This window comes from Cyclopterus lumpus, chromosome 24, assembly GCF_009769545.1.
Source record: "Cyclopterus lumpus isolate fCycLum1 chromosome 24, fCycLum1.pri, whole genome shotgun sequence".
NCBI lineage: Eukaryota > Metazoa > Chordata > Actinopteri > Perciformes > Cyclopteridae > Cyclopterus > Cyclopterus lumpus.
Genome location: NC_046989.1, coordinates 4748609 through 4775728, shown reverse-complemented (window position 1 = coordinate 4775728; position 27120 = coordinate 4748609). Strand labels below are relative to the sequence as shown.

Genomic DNA, 27120 nt, shown 5'->3' with positions numbered 1-27120 from the left:
GCACACACACACACACACACACACACACACACACACACACACAGCAAAATGTCACCCTCGCATACAAATCCACTCCTCGCAACCGAATGAAAAATGGTTTCGTAGTTATTTCGTTATTTCTTTGACGTCGCCTGTGACTGCAGCTAATCTTTTGTTACGAGAGAAAAAGAGACATACATGTAGCTTTTTTTTTTCGGGGGGTGGGGTGGGGGGGGCCCAATGCGAATGCTTTGAATGCATTGTTTAACTGTACTTTCAAGTTGATAAACGGCATGTGGAGAACAGAGTTTGGAAATTGCACGACGGAAAGAATGAAGGACGGAGAGAGAGAGAGAGAGAGAGAGTGGGGGGAGAGAGAGTGACATGAGAGAAAGAGGGAGGAGGAGTGTAAAGTTAATCCAGTCTGAATCGATGGGCCCGGCTGCAGCAGTGACACTGAAAACAGTTTTTCTTTTCTTTCTTTTCTCTGCAAATTTGCTCTCCCCTCTCCCTCTCTCTTTGCTTCCTCCCGTGCCTCTCGCTATTTTTCTGCCTTCTTATCCTTTTTAATTAGAGGGGCTATTCGGCTGCACAGAGAGACCTTAATCCCCCGAACTGACCAACAATGCAAAAAAGCCAGCCTTTGAACAGCCGACCTGCACCCCTTCTCAGCCCCACCCCCCCCACCCCCCCAAAAAAAAAACTTGCACCGCCAATCGCCCAAACACTCCACCGCTCCCCATCGGCTCTTTTCCCCTTCTCCGTCTCTTCCAACATCTCGGGGACAAAGCGCTTGCAAAGCACTGCAAAGAGAAAAAGTGTCTGAAAGAGCATTTCAATATCCGCCGTTGGGTTCCTCAAAAAAGCTTTTGGTTTTGGGTACCGGGGGACAAGGCCGAAGGTCAAATGGCAGGGGGACTCTGAAAGAAGAAAAGTTACTAAAATAACCTGCTAACATCTGAAGTGTCTTGGAAAAAGAAAAAAAAAAGCTAAAGGTTACAAAGGAGGTACTTTAATAGAAGAAAAAAAGGAGTCATTCTAGAGGAAAAAGGTTGCACCTGCTAAGTGTTTTTTTAATTTTTTTTTATGGCCTTTTTCTTGATGTCATCAAGTCGTTAAACACTTATTTCTCTTTTGTCTTCTGTCTCTCGCCCTCTTCGCTCTCTCTCTCTCACTCTCTCGATTGGAATTTAAAGTTGCGCCCGCTCTGTTTTTGTTTCGTCGGTAATGGATTAAATTATTTGAAAGCGCGGCACATGCACACTTAGAGAATTGTGTTTGTTTGAGAGGATTTTGACTTACTTTTCCCGAGGAAGGAAGAGACTATAAAGTCACAGACGTGGGGTTAAAGTTGGCCATGTTCCCTTGAAAGTGACGGTTATAAAGAGTCCCCCCACCCCCCCACTGGGTCTCATTTAAATATGTATATTTATCTCGAGGTGGAGATTATTAAGACTAATGCTTTTTGTCTTGTTAAATGATTACGTGCGGCCATTATTAGTAAATTACCTACAGATTGATGATGAGTCGGGCTCAGTGAAGGGAACAAACTCACACAAACTCAAGATAAAATAGTCCTCAACCAATCACGTGCGACAACCCTGTTTCATGCACTTTCTTGGTTAACTTGACAGTTAGTGGTCCACACATTTAAACTACTAAGAGGGCAAAGTAATTAGAAAATCCGTCAACGCTAATGATTGCAATCAAACTCCGCCTGAGAGGAGCCAAACTAATTTTCCCCGTAATTTTTTTTGTTCAAGCGGATTTTCCTGCAAACATTTTCGCCGACATAGCAGTTTGACAAATTGCCACACCGGAGCACAGTGTACTTAACAAACCCGACGAGCGCAGTGGATTTTTTTCTTCCTATTCTTACTCCACACGACATGCTGGCTCGACACTCCCTCACACAGACAGGAAAAAAAGAAAACACCAGCCAAACCCCTCTGCCTGGTTTAATCACAGGCCCAATATTTCCATAGCAGGCAATTAGCATCTCGCTTTTATGTGCCGAAATGGCTGAGGCGAGAGTGGGAGCGCGAGTCGGGAGAGAGAGAGAGAGGCACGGTCGAAAAACGGAGAGAAGAATAAAAGAGCAATTAAGATGTTGGGTGAGCGGAGGACAGCGACAGGCAGTCTGCTGCCGCGTGATTTGAGGCTTGCCGGCCCAGTAATTAGCCCTTCATTGTGAGATAATGGACTTGGCCCGTCCTTCCCTGGTTTCCCCGAGCCGCCCGGGCCGACTCGACCCCGGCGGAAGGTCAAAGGGCACAATGTGCGGTTTGGCTCCCGCACGTCGTCCGTGTGCACGTTTTAACTGTAAACGTTGTTGTTGCAAACCATCTTTCAAAGACTTGCGTCATCGAGTATTAAAGTCCGCGGAAAAGCCAAGAACAACAAAAGGATGGAAGTGTCAGCATTCAGGTAAATTAATAATCTGTCTAAATCTACAAAAGGTTTTTGGGTAAATCCTCGGTCTGCTTTATCCTTCTTTTTTTTCGGGGGGGGGGGGGAGAGAGAGTGTGCCAGGGAGAGAAGCGCTTGGCTTTGTGGTCGGTCGGGAGTCATCGCTGTCCCGGCCTATCACTGCTTTCTACCGCCATCTTTAGAAAGAGCAGTAATCTGTGAACCCTGAATCATAAGCTTTGGGTAAATCTATGTAATACGGGTAATTCGATGAAGCAGTATTTTCCTGGTGAGAGGCAAAATCCTGTTGACTATTCAAGGATTGAATCATCCAACAGTAATGCCATTAGACCAGTGCCACGGATTCCTCGGAAAATGCTGTTTAATTGCCAGTAACCAGCCATTGTTTGGTGACGGGTAAACACTAGACGAGAGGAGGTAGATGGGATGGGGGGGGGGGCGGCGGCGAGTGAGGAAGCGTGTGAAAAAGATGGCCCCTTCGGGCTTCAGCCAATCGCCATTGAGGGACGGATTTACTCGGGCTCGATGAAGCCCGCGCGGCGGAGTGGCGGAGGCACTGGCTTAACTTAAGTCTTCAGGAGTATAAATGCAGAGCAACTCTTTCCTTTTAATACAGGATTTGCTCAACAATGCGATTTGGGGGGAGACGGGCGAGGGTGGGACTGGGGGGGGGGGGGGGTGTAGTCTGTTCAAGATGGACATTTTTTTTTATTTGAGTGGTGAGGTTTTTTAAGGATCAAGCCTTGTTGCTCACGTTTATTAGCCCGGGACTCCACAGCTCAGGGATTGTTGGTCGTTGTAATCGCCGAGCAGTTTATCCATGTTTGTGTTTGGCTTTACATATATGCACCCTGACACTAAGTCCCATTCTTTCCACCTGTGTTGGAATTCTTTAAGAACAATAACCCCCACCTACAACCATCTGTTTATCCTAAGCCACACTTTAAAAACAATTTTAAAAAAAAAGAACTGACATTAACGGTCCAAATCATCATGAAGATGATCTAAAGCTATACTTTAAAAAAAAAAAAAAAAAAACTTTTACTAGTTAATCCAATTCTCAGCACACATGCATTCTTTTTTTTTTTTATGAGAATTTGAACATTTTTGAGGCGCATTGTTGTCCCTCGGCGCCGACCCCCCCTCCACCCCCCCCCCCCCCCCCCCCCCTCCCCTGCTCTCAGGCCCCGTCCTGCAGGACGCAGATTGGAAGTGAGAGGTGTGGCGGGCCGAGGCTCGCCTCCATTGTGAGCCGGTGCCTGGGAGACGAGCGGCGCTGCCAGGCCCGACACTGATTGGGTTTGACACTGCGTCCAGGAGGCGAGAAGAAGCTTTTCTTTTGCTCTTTTTCTTTCTTTCTATAAGTAAAAAGAGAGCCTTTTTTTTTTTTGTTGGTATGAAAGGCCCCTCCTCTGCTCTCCTCTCTCCTCTAACTCCCCCCTTGGTTCTGTTGTGCTCCTCGCCCTCCTCCTCGGGTTCTTTCTCTCCTCTCTTTACGTTCCTATATTGACTCCCGCATTTTTTGTTTTCTCAGATTAAGACCAGTGGACTTCTGTTTCTTTTGTCCCCCTCTTTTATTGTCCCTGTCACTTGGATGTTGACGAGTACATTTTGATCCTCGGCACTTTAAATTATTAAAAATGCACTTATGTCCTCTATCCCGATATCAGCGACAGTATTTGCCACAGTAATTGCAATTCCAAACTAAATGTGTCTCCTTCTCTAAGCCTGAAACTCGGCCCCATGCTGAGCCCACTCTGTCTTTCGGGCGGACCCTTCGCCTCGTAGGACTCTTTAGCCCCCGAGCCTCGGGCTATGATCACACACTGCTCAACACGGCGCTTTTAACACAGGATTTATCTTTCAATTAACGATGCTCGAGGTACATTTTGTACCACTTCTGCCCAAGTGGTACATTGCGGCCGCTATTTGTGTCTTACAATGCGATTTTCTTTTTCTTAAGGTTTGTGTGATTGGCCAGGTGACGGTTAGCTTAGCTTAGGCCTCAGAACAAGGCCGTATTTTCACCCCCTCCCTCAAACTGGGATCCTCAAATGTACCGCACGTTGTGCGCGGACGTCTTTATGTGATCTTTTACATCGGCATTTCCACCGCGCACAACCCTGAAAAATTGTACCGAACGCAGCATATTCATCGCCGGGTACTTTGAGAAGAAAAAAATATAAACCTGATGAACCGTTAGCGCCGCAAGCGTCGTAGCAACAGCCACGACAACGAATCTTTGATTGAGTGACACATACACGGGCAAACGTAAAGCAATATTACATATGAAAATGCACAATACATAGAAAAAAATATAATAGAAGTATCTGTAAAAAGCGTTGACGGTGTTAGCAGCCTAGCTAACGTCTCCTGGCTCTATGGCTTTGTATTTATTGCACAGACATGAGGAGTGATATCCAACGTTAAACACTTTTACAAATGTAGTTTCAACTCCTGAGGATTATGGGTATGTGAGTTTAAATATCCTCGTAAAAACCACGGGTTTCGAGTGCTGAGATAGTAGAATGTGGGAAGTTTTATTGGTATTGATTAATCTTCCGTGCCGATCGCCGGAGAGCACAACCCCTCTCGATCCGCTTAATGGAGGCGCTAATGACGAGCTCCATTAGTTTAATATTTGCTTTTATCGCCGTGCCCTTAGATGACTGTAGCGTTTCATTAGACATGTCTGCCTCATATCTCACTTTGCACCCAGAGGAAACTGTGAAGGGATTAATTTTATGATGGACCCCCTGCCTCCTCCTGCCTCCCTCCCTCCTCTTCACTCCTTCCCTCCTTCCCTCCCTCCTCAGCTCAGCTCCCAGCCACAGCCAGGGGACCCAGGAGGAATAGTGTCTTTGTCGTCCTGCCGTTTTTTGGAGTTGAGGAACAAGAGGAGTTTAATCCTCATTGTCCAGGAGACTGCAAAGGGTGAGGGGGGGTCCTCCGGCTGTAAAATGATCCAACTGGCCTCGGCTAATCCCCTCCTAACCCCCCACTCCCCGGGCCTGACCCCCCTCCCGGCCTTAATTCATGCCCCCGCACTACCACAATATCACGCTGCAAACACAAACACACACACACACACACACACACACACATCTAAAAAATGTAAAACGTGCCTTTTTTTAAAAACACAAAATATGGCGAACGGTGACAGAAATCGCACAATATAATAAAAAAAACTGTTTTATCCACTTCCTGTCTCTTCCTCACACTCTATAATAATAATGTCATTCATAGATATGCAGTAAGTGGTTTAGTGGGGTATGTTTAAGTGGGATTTAACTTAATCACCTGCACATATAGAGGCTTAATCAACTAGTAACCCATCTTCCACTCGGGGGATCCTCGCCACCAGGAGAGGCGTCTAATCAACTGAGACGACGTGTGTGTTGTGAACTGAAGAGTTATTTTCAGAAAAGGAAAACAGCCTGATTTTACACATATGCGGTAGTGGCATGTATGAATATATATATGTGTGTGTGTGTGTGTGTGTGTGTGTGTGTGTGTGTGTGTTAGTGACAAAAAATGAACAACAAACAGCCTCGTGTCATGGCGTGATTAGGAGTGGATGTGTAAGAATGTGTGTGTGTGTGTGTGTGTGTGTGTGTGTGTGTGTGTGTGTTGACACAAAATAAAAAACCCAATAAATAGCCGTGTTTTATTGTTCTTCTCATTAACTGAAGGATTATTTCCCGATCGGGCAGGACAGGGCTGGACGTCTCTTTGACGTTAAGTCTTTCCCCGACGAGACGGATGCTCTCCAGTCTGCGCAAATCTCCTCCTTTGAATTCTCCTTTACCTTTGCGCACAGACCCCTCCCTCCCTCTCCATCCCGTCTTTATTTCTCCTCTGTTTCTCGCTCCCCTCCTCTCTTTCTTTTTTTTTTTTTTCCCGGCGCTCCTCCCTGAGTGACAGCTCAATGCCCGGCTCTCCCAGGCTTATCTAGCCTCAGCAGATGGTTGACTTGGATCACTGTTCATACGCCACGATCCGGGCTGGTGATAAAGACTGTAAGCGAGTGAATGTGTGCTATCTTTCTCTTTTCTTCCTTTTTTTTTTTTTACTCCTTCTCCTTCTCACCTCCTCTTGAGCTGCCGTCTTTCTTCTCCCTCTCCATCCATCTCTTTTTTTATTATGCGGCTCTTTGCCAGCTCTACCTGGACACGTCTGCTGTTCTCCTTGTCGTGTCCTCCACCACTCATGAACTGTGCACTTTGTCCCCCCTCCCCTCCCTCCTCAATCCTCAATCCTCCCCTCTGCGCCTCCTCATCTCCATCCATCTCTGTGCATTGGATCTGGTGCTGCTTGATTGTCTCTGCTTCCCTGCTGGGCTGGCGCCTGTCTAAAGGGCCCCGGGACCCCTCACACACTGAGGGCCGCCAGCCCTGCCAGAGATGCCCTCTCTCTCCCCTGTCCTCGCCCTCCTCTCTCTCCCCCTGTCCTCTCCCTCCTCTCTCTCCTCCCGTATCACTTCATCTGGCCCCTCTCCATCTCCACGGGACAGAAGAAAAGGTCAAATCGTGTGTCTCTCGGCTCTTTCTCACACAATCAAAGTTACACACATAGTCGGCATCTCGGTGCATATTTTGTTTGCGCTCATCTACGGACAAAAATAAATAAAAAAGCTGCAGTTGACCACTTTAATATGTTTCAAATTATTGTAAACGTGTGCCAAAAGTACAACGGTCAAACGGGTAACCTTCAAAGCGCCGCCTGAAGCTTTCCCTCAGTCACATCTCCTGTTTACACTCGTTTCATTGACACGATCACTGCGTTTTAAACAACTGATGTGCACTTCACAAGGCCTGGAATTGCCCATTTTATGCACTTCACTTGTCTGGACTGGTCATTTGATGTCCTCCTCACATGTTCTTCATGTTACACCGCCGGCCAACAAAGCAAAAAGGAGAGGGGTATAGCTGCCACTCACAGATGAAAGAAGGGGGACTGAGTGCTGCGAGCGATACGAGCGTGAACGTACAACGCGGCACCTCGTGTGGAAAACGGGAGAAAGAGACATGGCAAAGACATCACTTGCTCACTCCATACATTAGATCAGCTCCTTGTGATGTGTGCCAGTGTGGTGCGAGAGGGAAAAAGACATGAAAGTGGGAAGGAAATTGTGGGAATTGTGAGGTGGCTTCTTGAAGAAAAAAGATGTTGAAATGTATCGAATAATAGGCCCGATGATGCCAGCAACGACGCTGCCACCCCATATGTGGTGGAAAACCTCCTCCACTAGCGATGCACCGGTGGGTCTATCTCTCTCTCTTCAATACTCCACATTGTATTGCAGCCATCTTAATCTGAACGGTGGAATCTGGCTACCACAGCGGAGCACCTGCATCCGTCCAGCCCGACTTGCTTTTGTTCTGGGTCCGACCCCCTAACTTTAGCCCCTAATTAACCCAATGGAAACTAATTAAATGCAGCTCTAGTGGACCAGACGCCAGACAGAGAGAAGAAGAAGGAGGAGGAGGAGGAGGAGGAGGAGGAGGAAACAGGCAAGTGAGCAGAGCGAGGAGAGAGCGAGCCAACAAGACAGGCAGGAGTAAGGAGGAGATCCAACGCTTGGCCTCCAGCTCCTGAGACCAGTTCAGACACACAGGAAGACGGGGAGAGGGATTCAACGATGGCAGGTGTCTAGGTGTCATTGTCCCATGCTGACCTTATACTTATTCTCATGCTGTCGCTTTTTTTTTTTTTTTTTTCAAGCTATTTCGGGGGTTCTTCCTCATAGAGGGAGCACGGTTGCCAACTGCTGTAATCACAAGCGCACCAGTCACATGACGCAACCGATGCCCTGGAGATATTTGGAAAAGGGTATAGACGGGATGGGGAGAGCCACGGAGAGGCAAGAGCAATGTAGAATAAAAGCAGGAGGAGGCGGGGGGCGGGGGGGGGGGGGGGGGGGGGGGGGTTACGGGACAGGATTGTGGGAAAGAAGATATCTAAATATGGGTTCAAACCAGCCAAGTGTCTCTGGCACGACGCTGCTTGCTGCTAGTCCCAGGCACGGCTCGCTAAGTGATAGAGAAAGTAATTAAGAGAAGCCTGTTCAAGTAGATAGGCCTGTAAAGGAGATTTGAAGAGGGGAACTGATTGTGCATGTCTGATTCCAGCTCTTCAGAGAGTTCTCAGCCCCAAGGCTTAGCTTTCAAAGGGCCGTCTCTCTTCTCCTGTCTTATTCCTCCGTTTCTTTTTTTTCCTTCCTGTAACGTGTTTGTATATATATATATATATATATATATATATATATATAAAACTACAAACAAAATAGGACTTTGTCTTTCCACGTATCGAGCACATGTGTGTTTGCGGTGAATGGGGATTTGGCTCCAATCAAGAAATCTATCTCTCTATTATAATATAGCATATACCTTAGAGCTCGATAGATGTTTCCTCTGGCGTTGGCTATGAAATAGTGCATTGCTATTTGGACTTGAAAGTTCACACAATGTCTTTCCCAATAGTGATGCCCCTACACGGACATGCTGAAGACACATATATATATATATATATATATATATATATATATATATATATATATATATATATATATATATATATTTATATAGAGAGAGAGAGAGAGAGAGAGAGAGAGAGAGAGAGAGAGAGAGAGAGCAACACTGCCACCTACGATGGGCAGATACATTTGAATAAAGTCTTGGAGACTATCGGTCAAGTCTGACTTGAAAAATGTATTTGATGAAGTTGTGTTTATCTCTTTGCCAAAAATATAGAACGTGTCAGTTTGACAGTGTCATTTGAAAAATCCAAAATATCCCCCCCCCCCCCGCATGTTTTTTTCCATTCGCAAGAAAGTGCCCAATATTTATGCACAGTGTATAGCTATAGGGGCCCAGACAGACATATCCCTGATGAATAAAGATTTATTTGGATTTTTTTAAATGTGTATTTATGTTTCCTAATGTCAGCGATAACAGGGCCTTAAACCTTATGCATTACTGGATAATACCAACAGAAAAAGTACTTCTTTCTTCTTCTGTGTTTGTATGAAAACATTTGATACAAGTCTCACATTACATGTGTGTGTATATATATATATATATATATATATATATATATATATATATATATATATATATATATATATATATATATATAATACAACTCACCAGATCTATCTTCGGCTACAACGATGACAACATTCTTTAGTCTGAAATAAACATTCAGATTTTAATGCCCAATTTAATTGATTGAAACATAACTCGTTCCTAAAATGGATCTTTCGAAGCAAAGTACGTTACGATCATTATATCGTTTTATAAAATGATCTTTCAGTAGGTAATCCATTCTTACTTCAGAGAGATTACACACATCTCTATTGTTTAAAGAGTCCATCATCGGAGGTCACACACACACCACATGGACAAGTCTGTCTGTCAGAATTAAAGATTTTAAAACACCAAGCATGTAGGTTGTATTTGTTATTTTCGGTTCCTTCAGAATAAAATGCATGCTGTTACACATATTGTATAAAGCAAGGTTTTACCTTATTCTGAGATAACTGTATACATTATTCCCATTTCCCTCTGGAAAGTAGTGAAGTGAAAGTATTAAGTCTCACAACTTTAGTAGGCTGCTCAAGATAAATACGTATAGCTCAAAACTCGTGTACTTACTTTGCAGAATGATAGCAAACTGGTAAGGAAAGAAAATAATCTACTGGTGACATCTACTGGAGAAACTGCAGTGTTGATGCAAAAAAGTACAAAAATAAAATAATATATCCAACAATTTAGTGCCCTCTGCTGGTGAGAAAGTAGACAGTTATCACAGTTGACAGAAAATTACAGTTAATAAGTCCGATAATATGCAAACAGATATGTATAAAATGGAAAACATATACTGTGAGAAGAGTCTCTGTATTTAAATATCTTTCAACATAATTTAAATGAAGCATATATTTCCCTCTATCACTATCACTAATTTTGCTTAGAAACTTCCTGTGAAATATAAAAATAGACTTGTTTGTGATTTTGCTCGTTATTTTTTTTACAGGGTTAATTGCGAAATACGTCGCAGGGCTTTATAGGCTATACATCAACGTAAGAATATTTTTTTTTTAAACCGGCTCCATATATCCAGTTTCCCTTTCTAATTTGTCTTTTTCTTCTCTTTCTATAATCCTCTTCGATATTTTGACATTCTTACAAAACTAAATTGACGGAAGATGGGTAGGCTAATGACTTTATTTAAATATACTAAGCATATTGGCTCTGGTGTATGGAAAAAAAGAAGAAGAAAAAAAAAAACTGCATCTGTCACGCCACTGTCGTAAAACGTCTCTGGCCGCTGTTGCAATGGCGTTTGCTGCGACAGCACTTTCCGGCAGTAGGGAAATTGAGGAGAAAGCAGCGACAAACGTCGCCAGCGGATACGTTACCGCCTCAAATATCCTCGGATTTATGCGATATTCGGCGAACTAACGTGTATATTGATTGTATACACCTTCGCCTTGTCGATGAGCTCGTGTTCAACGATTTCCAAGCGTGAATCTCCACCTTAATGCGGTGGGATGGCCACAGTGCCGCCTGGGCCTAGTAGCTCACTGCCCGCATCCCCGGCTGAAATTCCTCCTTTCCCCGGGGCCGGGTGCGCGGAGCCGGCAGGGGAAGGCGGAGAGCCGGCCTGCTACAGGGAGGACTGTGTTCCTGCCGGTACGGGTAAGACGTCGGAGCCGGTAAAGGAGATCAATAGGCCGGTTAATAAGAAGCAGAACAACATGCTCGCGAGAGCTAGCCCGGCGGCGCTGCACCTCAAAATGAAAGCCCGAGAGCAACAGCAGCTAAACGGCTTGGTCAGCCCGTCAGAGGACGCCGACAGCCGCCAGCACGCGGGGAACCGGCCTGACAACCCGAGACCGTCCGTGGGCAACTGTGACAGCGGCGACGACGAGGCTCCGGCCGCCAGAAACAATAGCGAGCGTTGCCAACGCGAAGGCCACAGCCCCTTCTCTAAAAACGGCCGTCACTCTCCTTTAGTTAACAATAGCATGAACGGGATGCCGGGTTACACGAGAACTGAGGCGGCCTACGGACACCCGGGGGACGGCGGCGACGAGGGGTTCGACCTCACGGAGCCACCGAGGCCGCCGGATGCCGGGCCCGGCCGAGAGGAGAGCCCCGGCGACCTGCAGCCGCCGGTGGCCGAGCTGGCCCGGCTCGACCTCAGCGGGTCTCCGGGCCGAGCGGAAGAGGACAGCCACGGCATCCGCTATGTCCGCTACGAGTCTGAGCTTCAGATGCCGTGGATCATGAGACTGATCACCAAGGACTTGTCTGAGCCTTATTCAATTTACACCTACAGGTACTTCATCCACAACTGGCCGCAGCTCTGCTTTCTGGTGAGTATGACACTGACACCATCTCCACGTGAGGACCATACCTGTAGTCACTCAATAACTCTGTTCCTCAAGTCGAGATCAAGTGTGATCCAGCTCATGGACTCCCTAAAGGTTACCTAAAGGTGCATTACTGAGGCTGGGCGTGACTGCACACTCATAGCTTCCCATCGACTGTCAGTGTGTCTCTAGGCAGCCACATTGCTGATCTACACACACACACACAGTTTAATCACACACATGTAAAAGTGTGGCTGACAGCACATAGTTTTTTAAATGTGTATTGTATACATTGGCAGCTACAACATCCACGTTTCTATGATAAAGCCTTGAGCCTTGTTGGTTTTGTTGATTCCCACTTCATGGCCGTCAAGTCGAGGGAATTGAACTGACGTGACGAGATCGTTTACGGTTCGTGTGTCTTTTTGTCACATGAACAGGAAATTCAGGATGCAAGCAAAGGTTGTTTTTAAACCCTCGCATTCCAGTTTTAGTTGAGGGTAAATAAAGTGCTGTAAATCTGTGTTTCAAGGTCATGAACTCAGTTCCAGTTTGTCGGAAGCGATCTGTGTGCCGTAAGAGGAAGTGTCTTGAAGTCAGAGGGTGGACAACCCTAACGTGTGTGTGTGTGTGTGTGTGTGTGTGTGTGTGTGTGTGTGTGTGTGTGTGTGTGTGTGTGTGTGTGTGTGTGTGTGTGTGTGTGTGTGTGTGTGTGTGTGTGTGTGTGTGTGTGTGTGTGTGTGTGTGTGTGTGTGTGTGTGTGTGTGTGTGTGTGTGTGTGTGTGTGTGTGTGTGTGTGTGTGTGTGTGTGTGTGTGTGTGTGTGTGTGTGTGTGTGTGTGTGTGTGTGTGTCACAGGCCATGGTGGAGCAGGAGTGTGTCGGAGCCATCGTATGTAAGCTCGACATGCACAAGAAGATGTTCCGCCGTGGCTACATCGCCATGCTGGCCGTGGACTCGAAACACAGAAGGAAAAGCATCGGTGAGATCTGGACCCTGCATGTCTCATACTAAATAATTCAATTTATTTAAACACACATTCGCCCATTAGCGAGCCCTGGGGGTGACAGTGGAGAGGAAAAACAAACTCTCCTTACATATCACAGAATAAACATAAAAGGTCTGTCCTTTCGCAAAGTGGAGCTGAGACAAAGTTGCGCAACGCCGTCTTTTGTGCTTTCCCTGACAACCAAATTTGTTGATGCAAATGCAGTATTTAGATGAGTTGTACACTCTGGGTATGATGTGTAACACGATACCTGAACCTGAAGTGACGGGCCTTCACGTTATATACTATCGGACGTCATGTGCTCTTTTATGAAAAGTTTGTGTTTTTGTTAATTTTGCATGCCGTGCCTGACTTGGTCATCTTCTGTTTCAGGTACTAACCTGGTGAAGAAGGCCATCTATGCCATGGTGGAGGGTGACTGTGATGAGGTGAGCTGCACTGTGAATACAGAAAATAAAAGCGCATGAAATGATTGAAGCACATTTGGTCCTTGGTTCGGCTTTGGCCTCCGGGGGTGAGCACAAAGCCAAAGAACCCAAAAATGTGCTGCTTGAATTTCAAGGACCCCCTCCCCCCGCCCCCCTTCCCTCCTTCACTTATCTTATTTTGCTGGTAACCTTGGAAAGATACTCAGCTGCTCCGAGCCTCTGTTGCGTATTTCACGCTCTGAATAAACCACACGCTGACTCGCAGGCACACAGTAGGGTTTTGACATCATTTGGAAACCTCAAGAAATTGCAGGCGTTTTGAGGTCGAGATGAGACTGAATGAAAACTCTCTCGGATCATTTGGGTGACTGAGACTAAAGGACTAACACTAATTGTTTTTCTGTTTTATAGGAATTCATTTTGTAATCAATTAAGCTGTAACTCTATTGCAAGCTGCGTTTTTCTTGTGTATCAGTGTATAATACACGTACCAGTGTGTTTACAGGTTTCCTTCCCATTGACTCAAATGTATCACTTCACACCTTTACCAACTATTTTTTCCCAAAGCCTACTATACGTATTAATACGTCTAATCTTCCCCATTGTTTTGTCACTTTGTTGAGGCCTCCAAAGGCAAATGTCCTGGACCTCTACAGCCGGCATGTCTTTAGAGTTTAATTTCCCAACTGCTTTGCTTTTAAATACAAAACCTCTAGATAGACACACAAACAATAAATATCTCATTCTTGCATCGGCATTACTACGTGATAACAAATCTTTGACAACACGCATATCTGTTCCTGACATTCTCTGCAGTCGTGCAGTGAATGGAAACAAAAAGCTACTGGAGGAGCGGTGTGACGTCCTTCCCTGTCGTCGGTGTAGCTCTATAGACGACGGGTCGGCACGACGCCGGCTTGTAGAGGCAAGCAAGTTACCGCTGTGGACGAGGGCAGCAGCAAAATATGACGGCCATTTCTGACCAGCATCATCTCTGCAAAGCAAAAACAGAAATTTGACCCTCGCAAGAGCATGCTGGTCTACCGAAGCCTCGGATCAGTTGGTTTGTTTGCGTTATTGTGCGTCTTGGCTGCATCCGAACTAACCGACTGTCACACAATAACACAAACTAACTGATCGAGGCAGCGGTAGACCGGCAACCCCTCGTATTCTATGAGGAAAAATGTTTGTTATTGTTTGTTTTCAATGGAGTCTGGCGACTGTTTTGCTGTCTTACGGCATAGTTAACGGACAGAAATGTTCTGGATATAGTGTACCCATAAACTTAATATAGCTTTGTTTTCCACAGCGGTGCTTTGCTTCTGTGTGGTTCCTTCCGTCTTGTTTCTCCAAAAGTTGGAAGCGTACCGGCCGTCATCTCCTGCTCTAAAGTTTGCACTTTATGTGTGAGTGAGTGCATAGATATAGAACACGGGACATTGTGGTGTAATCAGCAGCTAGTTTACTAATTGAAGCTGTTCAAACTGCACTTAAAGCATCTAAGACGTCAGGTGCTTGAGCGCTAATTAATTGTCTTTTTTTATTCATCCAGAATAATCCCATTGAGATTGTGAATCCCTTTAACAAGGGGGGGTCCTGGTCATGATGGCAGAGTACATAAAAAACAAACGCATGAAAACACAAACAACAGATTTAAAACCAACCAACAAATTCTGAGTCCATATAAGGACGAGTACATTCAGTGCTCAAATGAGCCTTGATACAATTTATTTGTTTTGCATCCTCGAGAAGTAACTTAGTTTAAAATGTCACTATAGCGCACAACAAGATGAGGGGGCTGAACACTTTTTAAAGCGTTCTCACCAAAAAACGGTGCAGGAATTAGGAATGACGTCCATCGTTTGACCCCAAGGACAGAGGTCGCAGCTGCAGAGTATTTGGCGTCAGTGGGGAATATAAATAAGGAGGCACTTATTATGGCTTTAATGTGTGTGTGTGTGTGTGTGTGTGTGTGTGTGTGTGTGTGTGTGTGTGTGTGTGTGTAATATGGCCTTTTATACAGACAAATGTAGCAATGTTGTATAAGGAGGGCAAACTAAAACTTTCTCATTCAGACAACCAGGATGTGTGCTTTTAACCCCGTAACCTCTTCTGATAAACAAGAAATATATCTGCACTCAGCGAGCAGAGAATATGTTGATATTGATGACGACCAATGAGCTAAAAAAAAATTAGGCGTTAACTTCCGGGTCTGAAAAGGGAAGCCAATTCGTAAGTGCCTTAAACATTGATTCTTTCTTATTGCCTCTGGTTGTATAGAAGTCTATGAGAAAATGACTCTACTTCTCTCTTGATTTTATTCCCTCAGTAAACATGAGTTTATGGACTCAATATCTAGTTTCAAGTCTTCAATACAGCGTGGTGTTCATTTAGTAAATTAGGGTATGCTTTAGGGCGGAGCTACCTCGCGATTGACAGGTCTATGCCACGCCGTTGCCCCTGTTTCCCGTCTTCCAACTTTAACCCTTCAACAGTGTGTTTTCACTTCATGAAAGTTCCTTGTAATACTTTGGCTGTCCTAAAAAAAAAAAAAATGTATTGTTCGATTGTACTTAGCTTCCACCCTCTTGTGTCACTTCTGGTTCCAAAAAAACAAGATGGTGACGGCCAAAATTCGGTATTTGAGGCCTTCGCAACTGTAGTCCTCAAACCAGTGGGTGTTGTCATGGTGACTGTCCACTTCTTACATGCAGTCTTTGGCTAATTTCCAATAATACTGTTTTTTAAATTTTTTTTTATTGGGTTAAACATGCAGAACATACTGTTTGGGTCCACGACACGCCAACTACATCTCTAGTACCCACGTTACACGGTTCAGTCAGCCCTCTGGCGGAGAAAGCAACGCACTGACGTGTCCATCTGTCTGTCCGCAGGTTGTCTTGGAGACGGAAATCACCAACAAATCGGCCCTGAAGCTGTACGAGAACTTGGGTTTTGTCAGAGACAAGCGGCTGTTCAGATACTACCTGAACGGAGTGGACGCGCTGAGGCTCAAACTGTGGCTCCGCTAGAGGGGACGAAGAGGGGACGGGTGAGGACGGGACCGCGGGTGCCGTCACCTCGTACGCTATCGGCTTGACGGTCTCAGCCCAGCCCTGGTCATTTACACACACACACACACACACACACACACACACACCTGTGTACAAACATAAGGAGTATGCACAGACACGCAAACCCCATTTTTTTTGTCCCTGACCTCTGAACAACTGTTGTTTCGGACTGACATCCCACCTGATCTTCTCATGAAGGGGGCCCCCTGATACTTTCTGTGAGCAGGAGGGGGGGGGGGGGGGGGGGGGGGGGGAACTAGATGACCTTCAAGCTTGGATGCCGCACTGAACCGGGGGACACAAGTCCGAACCCCCAGAGGACAAGGCACCGCACCAACTCCTCCTGCAGAACACGGGACAAAAAAAACAAAAAACTGACTTAAATTAAACAGCAACATGTGAAACGAGGAAGCCGGGCATTTTAAAAAAAAAAAAAAAAAAACGTAAAAAAAAAAAAAAGAACTACTGGGAAGAAAATATTTGTGGAGTTTATTTTTGTGTTTCTTTTCTTTTCTTTTTTTTTTTTTTTAAACCTTGTGAGTTGGTCGGGGGCGGGTGGAAGAAGCTACAGTATGACTGTTTGTACTGCTTCATGTTTTTTTTGGTGGGGTGGGGGAGTGTTTGGCTTGTTTTTCTTGTGGATGTGGTTGGTTTCTCCGTGAGCGTGTGTGCGTGTGTGCGTGTGTGCGTGTGTGCGTGTGCGTGTGTGCGTGTGCGTGTGCGTGTGCGTGTGCGTGTGCGCGTGTGCGCGTGTGCGCGTGTGTGCGTGTGTGCGTGTGTGCGTGTGTGTGTGTGTGTGTGTGTGTGTTTTGTGCGACTGAGTCTGAATTGTGCGCAATGTCTGTTTTTTTGTTTGTTTTCCCATCCTGTCCAAAAGGGCACGGCAGCTCCGTGCTGCTGTCTCCGTCACCTGCCCTCAGCCTCCAGGACTGAAAGCCTGTAAAGATATGCATGCATTTATTTTAATGGGGGAGGAGAGTGAGCGGAGTGTGTGTGTGTGTGTCGATAAACCCAGACTGAGGCTAAACCCTCCGAAACCCTTTCCAGTGTTTGGTGTCCGCATGTCGGTGCAGAGCGGTCGATCGAAACAAATCACTCCATTGACGCACCTCCTCGTTGCTTCAGTGTCCTTCACTCGACCTCTCATCATCAAACCCTGACACTATGTGCAAGCAGTTAGATTATTTTCTTCCTAATTTTGCAGATCATAACTTGTTTTTTCCCCCCCGAATGCACTGCCAGCCGCTGCAAAATCCCCCCCCCGCCCACACACACACACACACACAAAAAAAGGAGAAAATGTATTCTTTTAAAGAGACTGCTTGCCAATGGCTGTGTGGTCAAATGTGTCTCTATTTTTTTTTTTTTTTAGAGATTATTTGTTTGTTCTCCTTAATGCAAGTGCCACTCGATCCATCAGCGCACTCGGGGGGGGGGCCACAGCTGCAGTGGCGAGCTCGCTAACGGGCGTCACGCCGACGCCTCGGCCCACTTCTGGTCTGCACCGGAGCCCGGAGGCGAAGTGTTGCGTCATGCTGGAATCATGTTTTGAGTACTGTGTATGTCTGTCTGTGTGTGTGTGTGTGTGTGTGTGTGTGTGTGTTTTATCTCTTGATAAAAAAAAAAAGAAAGAAAAAAAAGGACAATAGACAAGTATTCTTAGCAGATTATATTTTATTGTTTTTGTTGGCTTTCCGTTTGTTTAGATTGTCTTAATACACACCTGTTATAACCTCACGCCGCTCGCGAGCGCCTGAGTCCACGATGCACTTCCCAGGTGCCCTAACTCGATGCACAACCAACCTCGCTAACATTTTGGAGATCTCGGAGGGGGAAAAAAAAAAAAAAACCCTGTGGATGCACCCGGACATTCCGATCCACGCTAATTATACGAAGAAAAGTCTGCTTCAACCGCTTTTTTTTGTTTTTGTTTTTGTTTCTCTTTAAAAAAAAAAAAAAGTAATATGAACAAAGGTCAGATGAACTTCTTTGGAAATTGCTGCAGTGTGTATGTGTACGTATGAAAGGTGTCGATCTGTTGGACTTTTATTTCCTTACTTTCAGAGCCGCCCCCGCCCCCCCCCCTGCACAGGAAGAGCATCGCCTTTTACCGGGATGCAACGACTCACACACTTTATATATATTTTTATTTTTTTGCGTTCTGGGGTTCGAGTTAGTGTTCTCGCTGTGATCGAGAAAAAAAAAAAAGGGCCCTGCAGACGCTTTGGGTTCATCGTTGAGGGAGAGAATAAACCCTTCAATCCGCTTTTTTTTTTTTTTTTTTTTTTTTTAAAAGTCAAATCGAGAAGAGAAAACAATCCACGTCACAGGTTGTTCGTGCAATTTTTAAGTCAAATTATGCATCTGCATGCTTTTTATCCTGCCTGCAATATTCAGAGTAGAAAGCGGCGCCGGACACACTGCCACAATTAGAGTGAAACCTGCAACAAACAAACAAACAAACAAAAGTCTGCAGCAAACGTTCATGGTAGTCGGATGTTTTAATGGTTCCCATTCTCCATAAAAGAAGCCACAAAAATACCGTCTTCGTGTGTTTTTGGGGTTTATTTCCCCGTTCAACAGACCAGCTGAGACGTCTCGTCCCTGGAGCCCAGGACTGAAAGATAGAGTAGATGTTTACAGAGTCGCCGCCCTCATAACAGTGTGTGTGTGTGTGTGTGTTTGTCTGTGCATTTGGAACAAAGGATCAAATGACCTATTTTTATTTTATTTTCAGATTTGTATACGAGTGTTGTTCTTATTCCTTGGATATATTGAGAGCATGTTGTATTGGGGGGGGTTGAATCATCTGTTTGGGAAGGGAGGGTCGGTTTGGGTTTATTTTAATTTCTGTGCTACTTTCAGCCCATCCAGAGGTGGAACGGGAACTTTGAGCGCTCAACGCCATCACCAACGATTCCTTTTTGCTGCTCATCTGACGCTGTTTAAATTTAAAATGATCACCTCGTGTAAACTCCCCCTGGTTTTTGTTTGGAGGTTTAAATCTTGTCCCCCCCCCCTCCTCCTCACTGTCCGGGCCTTTTTCCTCTTCAACACAGTGACTACTGATATGGATGAAAGCACAGGTTAGGTAACACCTTTTTACAAAAATGAACCTGCCTCGTTCACACCAGCTATGGGTGTGTATGAGGAGGCGTGTCCTGGGTTTAACTCCTGTGAAACGGTTCCATGTTGGGCATTACAGCCTGTCGTGGGGGGGGGGGCTCCGTTTAGCTTCTGATCCCAGACTGAAGGGCTTTGTCATCATCCATTGGTGGCCGTGGCCTGTGGTGTTGCACAGTTGTACCCAGCGCTCTCTCTCTCTCCGATGATGCATTTGGAATAAGTTTTGACTTGACATGCCAGTTCAGTGTTCTCGGATGTCGGAGGCAGTTTCTTTCCTCCTCCTGGACGTCCAGCTGTGATATCCAGGTGTGTATATTATAACAATCAAAACCCTACTCCTTCGTTCTCACCTGGGGCGACGTCTGCCATCCTGCGATTCTAGTTTACCTATAAATTACCCTCCAGAAAACAGTTTACTGGTCAGATGAATCCAGATGTTTTATTTTTTTTTTAAAGGCTGTGGTCCCGTCAGCCAATCAGGGGGCTTCCTGGCTTCCTGCTGTCTTTTTGAGAGCAAAAGGTATTTTTCCGCATGTCACATTTCTGTTTTCCCCCCTGTTCCTCTTCCCTGTCCCCTCTCTCGATTTTGATCTGGAAATATGTCCGATAGCTTTTATTTAATGTGGAAAAAAAAAAAAGAACACAGAAATAAATTATTTGATTTTTTTTAATGCTGTTAAACCGGCTTCCTCTTGTCTGCTGTGTGGAGTGTTTTTTTAATTTTAAAAACAAGAGTCAGACATCTAAAGGAATTGTTTATTTGATCACACGTTTCATATCTACATAAAGAAACAACAAAAAAAAGTGTCCACTATTTTACGCCACGCATACTCTTAAAACAGTATTATTGCAAATAAACAGGCAGTTGTACATGAAGCATATCCGATGGCTCGTGAAATTACAGAAAATTAATATTTCCCTTGGAACAAAATGCAGGACTTTGTATTGGTGTTACAAACATGACTCAAAGAGCGGCTTTCAGGTATTTTTTTTCTCCCTCCTTTTCCGTCTAAACTACAGATCCTTTTTATTACATAATTTCCTCATAAAACATAACGACTTGTTTTGTTTTGCATCGATTCGAGTCGTCCAAAACGTCTCTTTCTGTCCTCGTCTGAACCGGATTAAAGCACAGACGACACGATTGTGCAAAAAAAGTTAAAGCTAGTTAAAAATAATCCACTCGTGAAAATATGAACTTCTGGTCTTTAATGTTTGTGCTTTTCCAGCCATCAGTAGAAGTGCATGAATAGACTTTATAGTCATGCACTTAAAAAAAAAAAAAAAGAATAATCTTCTATCAGTTATATTGTACATCTAAATCTGTTTATGCTACATTTATATTTTTATATTTACATTTTAAGATGTTTTTTTTTGGGGGGGAAACGCACAAATAAAATTTAGACTGATCCCAAGTCAGCTACATATACAGTACATGTATATATTTACATTGTTTATGTAATGTAGCTCTTCTACAGCCCTTTTTTTAAAATGTGTTATTACTTGACAGAAAACCCGCTGATGGTCCACACTTTTCCCTCTACTCAAACAATTTTACCAGCAACACCATCCAGCCAAAACCCTGCTAATGCATTATTATAATTTTTTTGTTTACAAGCAGCAATATCATTTTTATGTCAAAGTGCATCCCGCCAGCGCTGCGTAATATTCAACATCAGCCAGCGACGTTCAGAGAAGTGCTCACGTTGGTACTTTCACGAGGGCGCGTTCAAAGCTGAGCGTTGGTGCACATTGTCACGCTGTGGATCAGATGAGTCAGAGCAAACAGCCCCGGGGGGGTTGGAGATGCGGTAGTCATGGCGATGGGGGGGGGGGTTTGCTGAGCTTCCGTTACGGGAGGTCGATCAGCCCATTGGTCACCGATGAAAAAGGGGCCCAGAAGGGGTCTCGTCAGAACTCGTCCTCGGAGCTGTCGGCCAGCAGCATGGCCTGGTCCTGCCGGCTGGTCCCGGGATCTCGAGGTTGCTGGGGAGCGAGAACGAACTTAACACAGAACCGAAACACTGAACTAACCCTGAACCGTAACACTGAACCTTAACACTGAACCTTAACACTGAACCTTAACACTGAACCTTAACCCTGAACCGTAACACTGAACCTTAACACTGAACCGTAACACTGAACTAACCCTGAACCGTAACCCTGAACCGTAACACTGAACCGTAACACTGAACCTTAACACTGAACCGTAACACTGAACTAACCCTGAACCGTAACCCTGAACCGTAACACTGAACCGTAACACTGAACCTTAACACTGAACCTTAACCCTGAACCGTAACACTGAACCTTAACACTGAACCGTAACACTGAACTAACCCTGAACCGTAACACTGAACCGTAACACTGAACCGTAACCCTGAACCGTAACACTGAACCGTAACCCTGAACCTTAACACTGAACCGTAACACTGAACCGTAACCCTGAACCTTAACACTGAACCTTAACACTGAACTAACCCTGAACCTTAACACTGAACCTTAACCCTGAACCTTAACACTGAACCCTAACCCTGAACCGTAACACTGAACCTTAACCCTGAACCTTAACACTGAACCTTAACCCTGAACCGTAACCCTGAACCGTAACACTGAACCTTAACCCTGAACCTTAACACTGAACCTTAACCCTGAACCGTAACACTGAACCTTAACACTGAACCTCAACACTGAACCTTAACACTGAACCCTAACCCTGAACCGTAACACTGAACTGTAACCCTGAACCGTAACACTGAACCGTAACCCTGAACCTTAACACTGAACCCTAACCCTGAACCGTAACACTGAACCTTAACACTGAACCGTAACACTGAACTAACCCTGAACCGTAACCCTGAACCGTAACACTGAACCTTAACACTGAACCCTAACCCTGAACCGTAACACTGAACCGTAACCCTGAACCGTAACACTGAACCTTAACACTGAACCGTAACACTGAACTAACCCTGAACCTTAACACTGAACCTTAACCCTGAACCGTAACACTGAACTAACACTGAACCTTAACCCTGAACCGTAACACTGAACCGTAACACTGAACCGTAACCCTGAACCGTAACCCTGAACCTTAACCCTGAACCTTAACCCTGAACCTTTACACTGAACCGTAACACTGAACTAACACTGAACCGTAACCCTGAACCTTAACCCTGAACCTTTACACTGAACCGTAACACTGAACTAACCCTGAACCATAACCCTGAACCGTAACACTGAACCGTAACACTGAACCTTAACACTGAACCTTAACCCTGAACCTTAACCCTGAACCTTAACCCTGAACCTTTACACTGAACCGTAACACTGAACTAACACTGAACCGTAACCCTGAACCTTAACCCTGAACCTTTACACTGAACCGTAACACTGAACTAACACTGAACCGTAACACTGAACCTTAACCCTGAACCTTTACACTGAACCGTAACACTGAACTAACACTGAACCTTAACACTGAACCTTAACCCTGAACCTTAACCCTGAACCTTAACACTGAACCAAAAAAACTGAACCGGAACCCTGAACCTTAACACAGGATCGTTACGACCTCAGTAACGAGTGGAATAAGTGCGAACGTGATGAACAGAAGTGGGTTATGAACCTCTGGCTGCCTGGCCTTCCTCCTCTGGTGTTTGAAGCTGTTCCTCCTCTTGCGGTGAATCATTCGGATGCTGTAGAGGGCGCCGACGATTAGCAGGGCCCCGGTGATGCCGATGCCCACGGGGGCCAACATCCCAGACACATAACCCGCCTATCGGGGTCAAAGCGGAGCAGAGTCGTCAATAACAAGATTAAATGTAGTCAATCTTTTCTTATATTCCAAATGACCAACAATTAATTTGCCTGGATATCGAAAGACAGGAGAAGAGAGAATATCGACGGCTTTATCCATCACATTCAGTCAGGGAGCAAAGGAAACTGACATTCTTTGGGCAGCAGGGGGCAGTCTTACCTTCTCTCTGATCAGCTCCAGCCAGCTCCTCACTGGAAGAAAAGAGCCACAGCTTTATCCCCGTTTCTCTCTGGTAGTTTAAATATTTCTGGTGGCAGCGAGTGAAGGTATATGAGCTTTAAATACAACGCTATGTTGAATTCTAGGGTTTCTAAGGAGATGAGTTATAGGAACCGTGTTCACTCACTCAACCCCTGGTTGCGTTGAACCCAGACGGGAGGTGGAGGGATGAGGCTGTACGGAGGCCTCGTCGAGGACGCTTTGGGTCTTTCCGTTAGGTCCTCCTCGCTGTCGTCCTCCACCGATTCCTCAGAGTTCTCGTCATCCTCATCTTCCTCTGGCTCCTCTGCCGGGAATTAAAAAAAAAAAAATTGTCTCAACAGCCATGAAAATATCACATTCATAGGATTCAAAATAAGATTTTCAGTTCAGTCGATAAAAACTCACCCTCAGACTCCATCTCCTCCAACCCTGATCTGGATTTGTGCGCCGGCCGACGGGTCGCCACGGTTACCGTCGTCACAGCATGCTGGAAGGATGAGAAGGAGGGGCCGGCGGTGGGCACGCGCTCCTCGAGCTTCGGCGTCCTCGCGGCGCCTACGGGTGGCAAATCACCGAGAGCAAGAGGCGCCTCTTTTTAGACGTCTCGTAATGCGTTTAAGAAATGCAAAGCAACTTTCAAGTCTTTACAAGTTGATGTGAATTGCAGAGGCTGCAAAGAACATCTCATCAAATTAAAAAAGATGCATGGTAGAAGAATGTTGCCGCACCATCATGCCGTATAGGCACCATACTTCCACTTTTAAACTAAGTTTTAGATGCATATTCTCGTATAAATATGGCATACAATGAACTAATTATGCCGATAACACACTTCCTGATATTGGAATCACATTTACATCCTGACCCTTACCACGCATTTGCTTTAATGGTAGAAAGAGAATGAGTCTTCACTCATTGTTCTGCAGACGTTAACGTTGACATTCGTTCATTCATCACCTCTCTCGGCGTGGTCCTCCGCTCCGGCTCGCGGCTGCGACACAGACGGACCCGGGGAGCCGATTGGCTCCAGGAGCTCGCCGCCGGACGTCTGCCAAGGTGACGTCCAGTCTGGCATCAGCAGGGACGGGGGAGCGTGCGAGGGCCCGTCGCCGTCTGTCTCCCCGGTGACGAGCCGGTCCAGGTCCACCTCCGACTGAGGCGTTCCTCCGGTCGCCGTGGCGGCAGGAGGTTGAGCCCCGCCTGGCACCCGTGTGACCGCCGCTTCTGCCGTGACGTCTTCAAACGGCTCGAAGATGAGAGGCAGAACCTCCGATGACATGGTGCCCTCTGTGGCCTCATCCTGAGACGGCGGCACCGCGGTGTCCACTGTAGTGGGGTCAAACACATGAGGCCCGAGTGGCGGTTTAAGTTACAAAGGGCAGAATTGTTTGGGGCCTTCCGGTAAAAGACTGCAGTCGGAAACTCGTCGGTTCAGTTCAGTGAGTGAACTGGAGCAAATGAATGAAGCTCTTGCAGTTTCTTAACGCACAACTCAAAGTAAAAGACGTCTCCTGTTTCTGAAACTGCATTCGGCACATATTTAGGCGCTGCAGAATTCATAACAGCGTTTGGCTCTTTGAAAGAGGAACCTCTTTGGACGTGCAGCTTTCTCATTAGAAGCACGAGTTCACAGTGCAGCTATAAGACACAATGAAAGGAGGATGGTTTGAGAAATGGTTCGTTTCTAGATAAGAAGGCCGGCCGCAGAGGAGAAACCGCCACTGCATAGACCAAAGCATTTATAAAGTTGGTTGAAAATGCTCACAATACTTTTTTTCTTTTTTTTATATAACGCTGTTTTGGGAATTTTTTTCAGCTTCATCAAACAGGCAATCCCCCAAATGGACAGCCGGAATACATATTGGCTCAGACAGACTGCTTTAATCCATTTCCCTCCGCCTCTGAATAATAATCTGCCTGTTTCTTTACAATAGTCTGGATGGGGGAGTGTGAAGGGAGGGAAAGAAGGAGAGGGGGGGGGGGGGGGGGGGGGGGGATATATAGATAGAGAGAAAAAAGGGGGTTGAAGCCTGTATAACGTACCTCTCCACCAGCCCATTCCTATAGCAGTTGTGTGTGTGCGTTCTCTGTTTTTCTTTCTTTCTTTTTTTTACACAGGCTCGAGTCAAGACCTAATTAGACTGCCACGGGTCCCCGCTGGGGTTCAAAGTGGAGTGTGGAAAAGCGCGGGGGGGGGGCGTTTTCTTTGCCAATCATCAAAGGCAATCTCTGCCATGAGACGTGTCGTTTTCATTCCCCCGCCTCACTTTTTAATGAAGCCTTTAATGAAGCCTTCTGCAAACTCCGGCGAGCCAGAAAGAACGGGGCCTGTTGTGGAAGGAGAAGTCTGAAGAGCATTTACCTCACACCGGGGTGAGTGTGTGTGTCTTGGAGTTTTGGACACGTTGAATAATTGGGATTATAGAAAGTGTTTCCCCACCTCCCAAAAAAGGTCAATTTTCCATACGCTTCTCTATTTGTTCTGACTTACCTCCACTGGGCCTCGCCGCCTCCGTCCACAGGCTTTCTGGTCCATCCTCTCTGGGCATCAGGTTTGGTCCAATTTCGGGTAACAAGGGTTCTGGGAGGGAGGACATTGTTTCATCGTGGTCCCAAATCGACAAATGCGTGGAGGTCTGGGGGGAGACAAGGATGGAGCTGTGGGAGGCTAGTTTCTGGATCGGTGCGCCAGGATTTGGAGATTCTGTGGTTGATGGCGAGCTAGTTTCTGGGTCCTCCTTGCCTTGGTCTTTGGCCTCCCTGGCTGCGATGCTCACCTGTGGGGGCTCTGTGGAGGAGGCTAAAAATCCATCTCTCGTTGTATATACTGCTGTGTCCCACAGCTTTCTCCCAGCGGTGGGACTTGACACCGGCTGATTGATGCCAGTGATGTCCTCCTGTCTCCTGTCTGGATCAACAGACGGCACTGGACCTGCCTCCGTCTGACTCAGAGCGTCTCCCATCTCAGATGAGCTCCCAAACTTCTTTACCCCGCCACTTTGGCTGCGTGCCTCTCCGCCGGCCTCACTCGGCCCAGATCCTCCGCCAACGCCGTCCCCGTTCTCCGCCTGCGTCACCGGATTCGTCCCCTCGGGTCGTCCATGTGGGCCAGCCCCTCCCACACCTACATTCAATATCAGGCCGGTCACACGTTCTGCGTCTGAGGGTTCAGGCTCTCCACCTGTGGCGTGCACTGACCCGACACTTGTAACCGAGCCGTCCCAGGTGGGGGTGACGTTTGGGAGGTGGACAGGCGTCCCGTAGACACAGAGACAGGTCCCGGCCAGCAGGAGGCGATGGAGCCTCCCAGACATCAGCATCATCTCTGTCTGGTCTCAGTGCCTGCTGAGAGTGGACACACATGATGAATGCTAATAGGCTCAGCTGAGGTGTGAACAGTCTCTGCCTGCAACTTCACAACACCCTGCGGACACATGGTCAGAGAGATGAGGTGGCGGCGGTGGGGAGGAAGATGGGAGAGAGGGTGCATTAAAGGAAAGTGTGCAAAGTGTGTGGAACTTGACACACAGCAGATAACCGCAGAGAACCGGATTCACTGTGCCTGCTTTTGCTTTGATGCCCGTGGTGGCACCGTTTTTGAATAATTTGCATGAAATTCCCCTTTCATGCACTGCAGAGAGAGAGAGAGAGAGAGAGAGAGAATCTGACACAGCAATC

The 27120-nt window shown here is 46.2% G+C and overlaps 1 protein-coding gene across 1 annotated transcript; it reads left to right on the top strand.

The window, feature by feature from the left end:
* The first annotated feature begins 10729 nt into the window (after positions 1-10729).
* On the top strand, positions 10730-16737 carry naa30 (N-alpha-acetyltransferase 30, NatC catalytic subunit). The gene is made up of 4 exons (XM_034527592.1): positions 10730-11788; positions 12643-12766; positions 13166-13221; positions 16116-16737. Exons 1-4 carry the CDS (start codon positions 10961-10963, stop codon positions 16251-16253), a joined length of 1146 nt encoding a protein of 381 aa, XP_034383483.1. The 5' UTR covers positions 10730-10960; the 3' UTR covers positions 16254-16737.
* The last annotated feature ends 10383 nt before the right edge of the window (positions 16738-27120 follow it).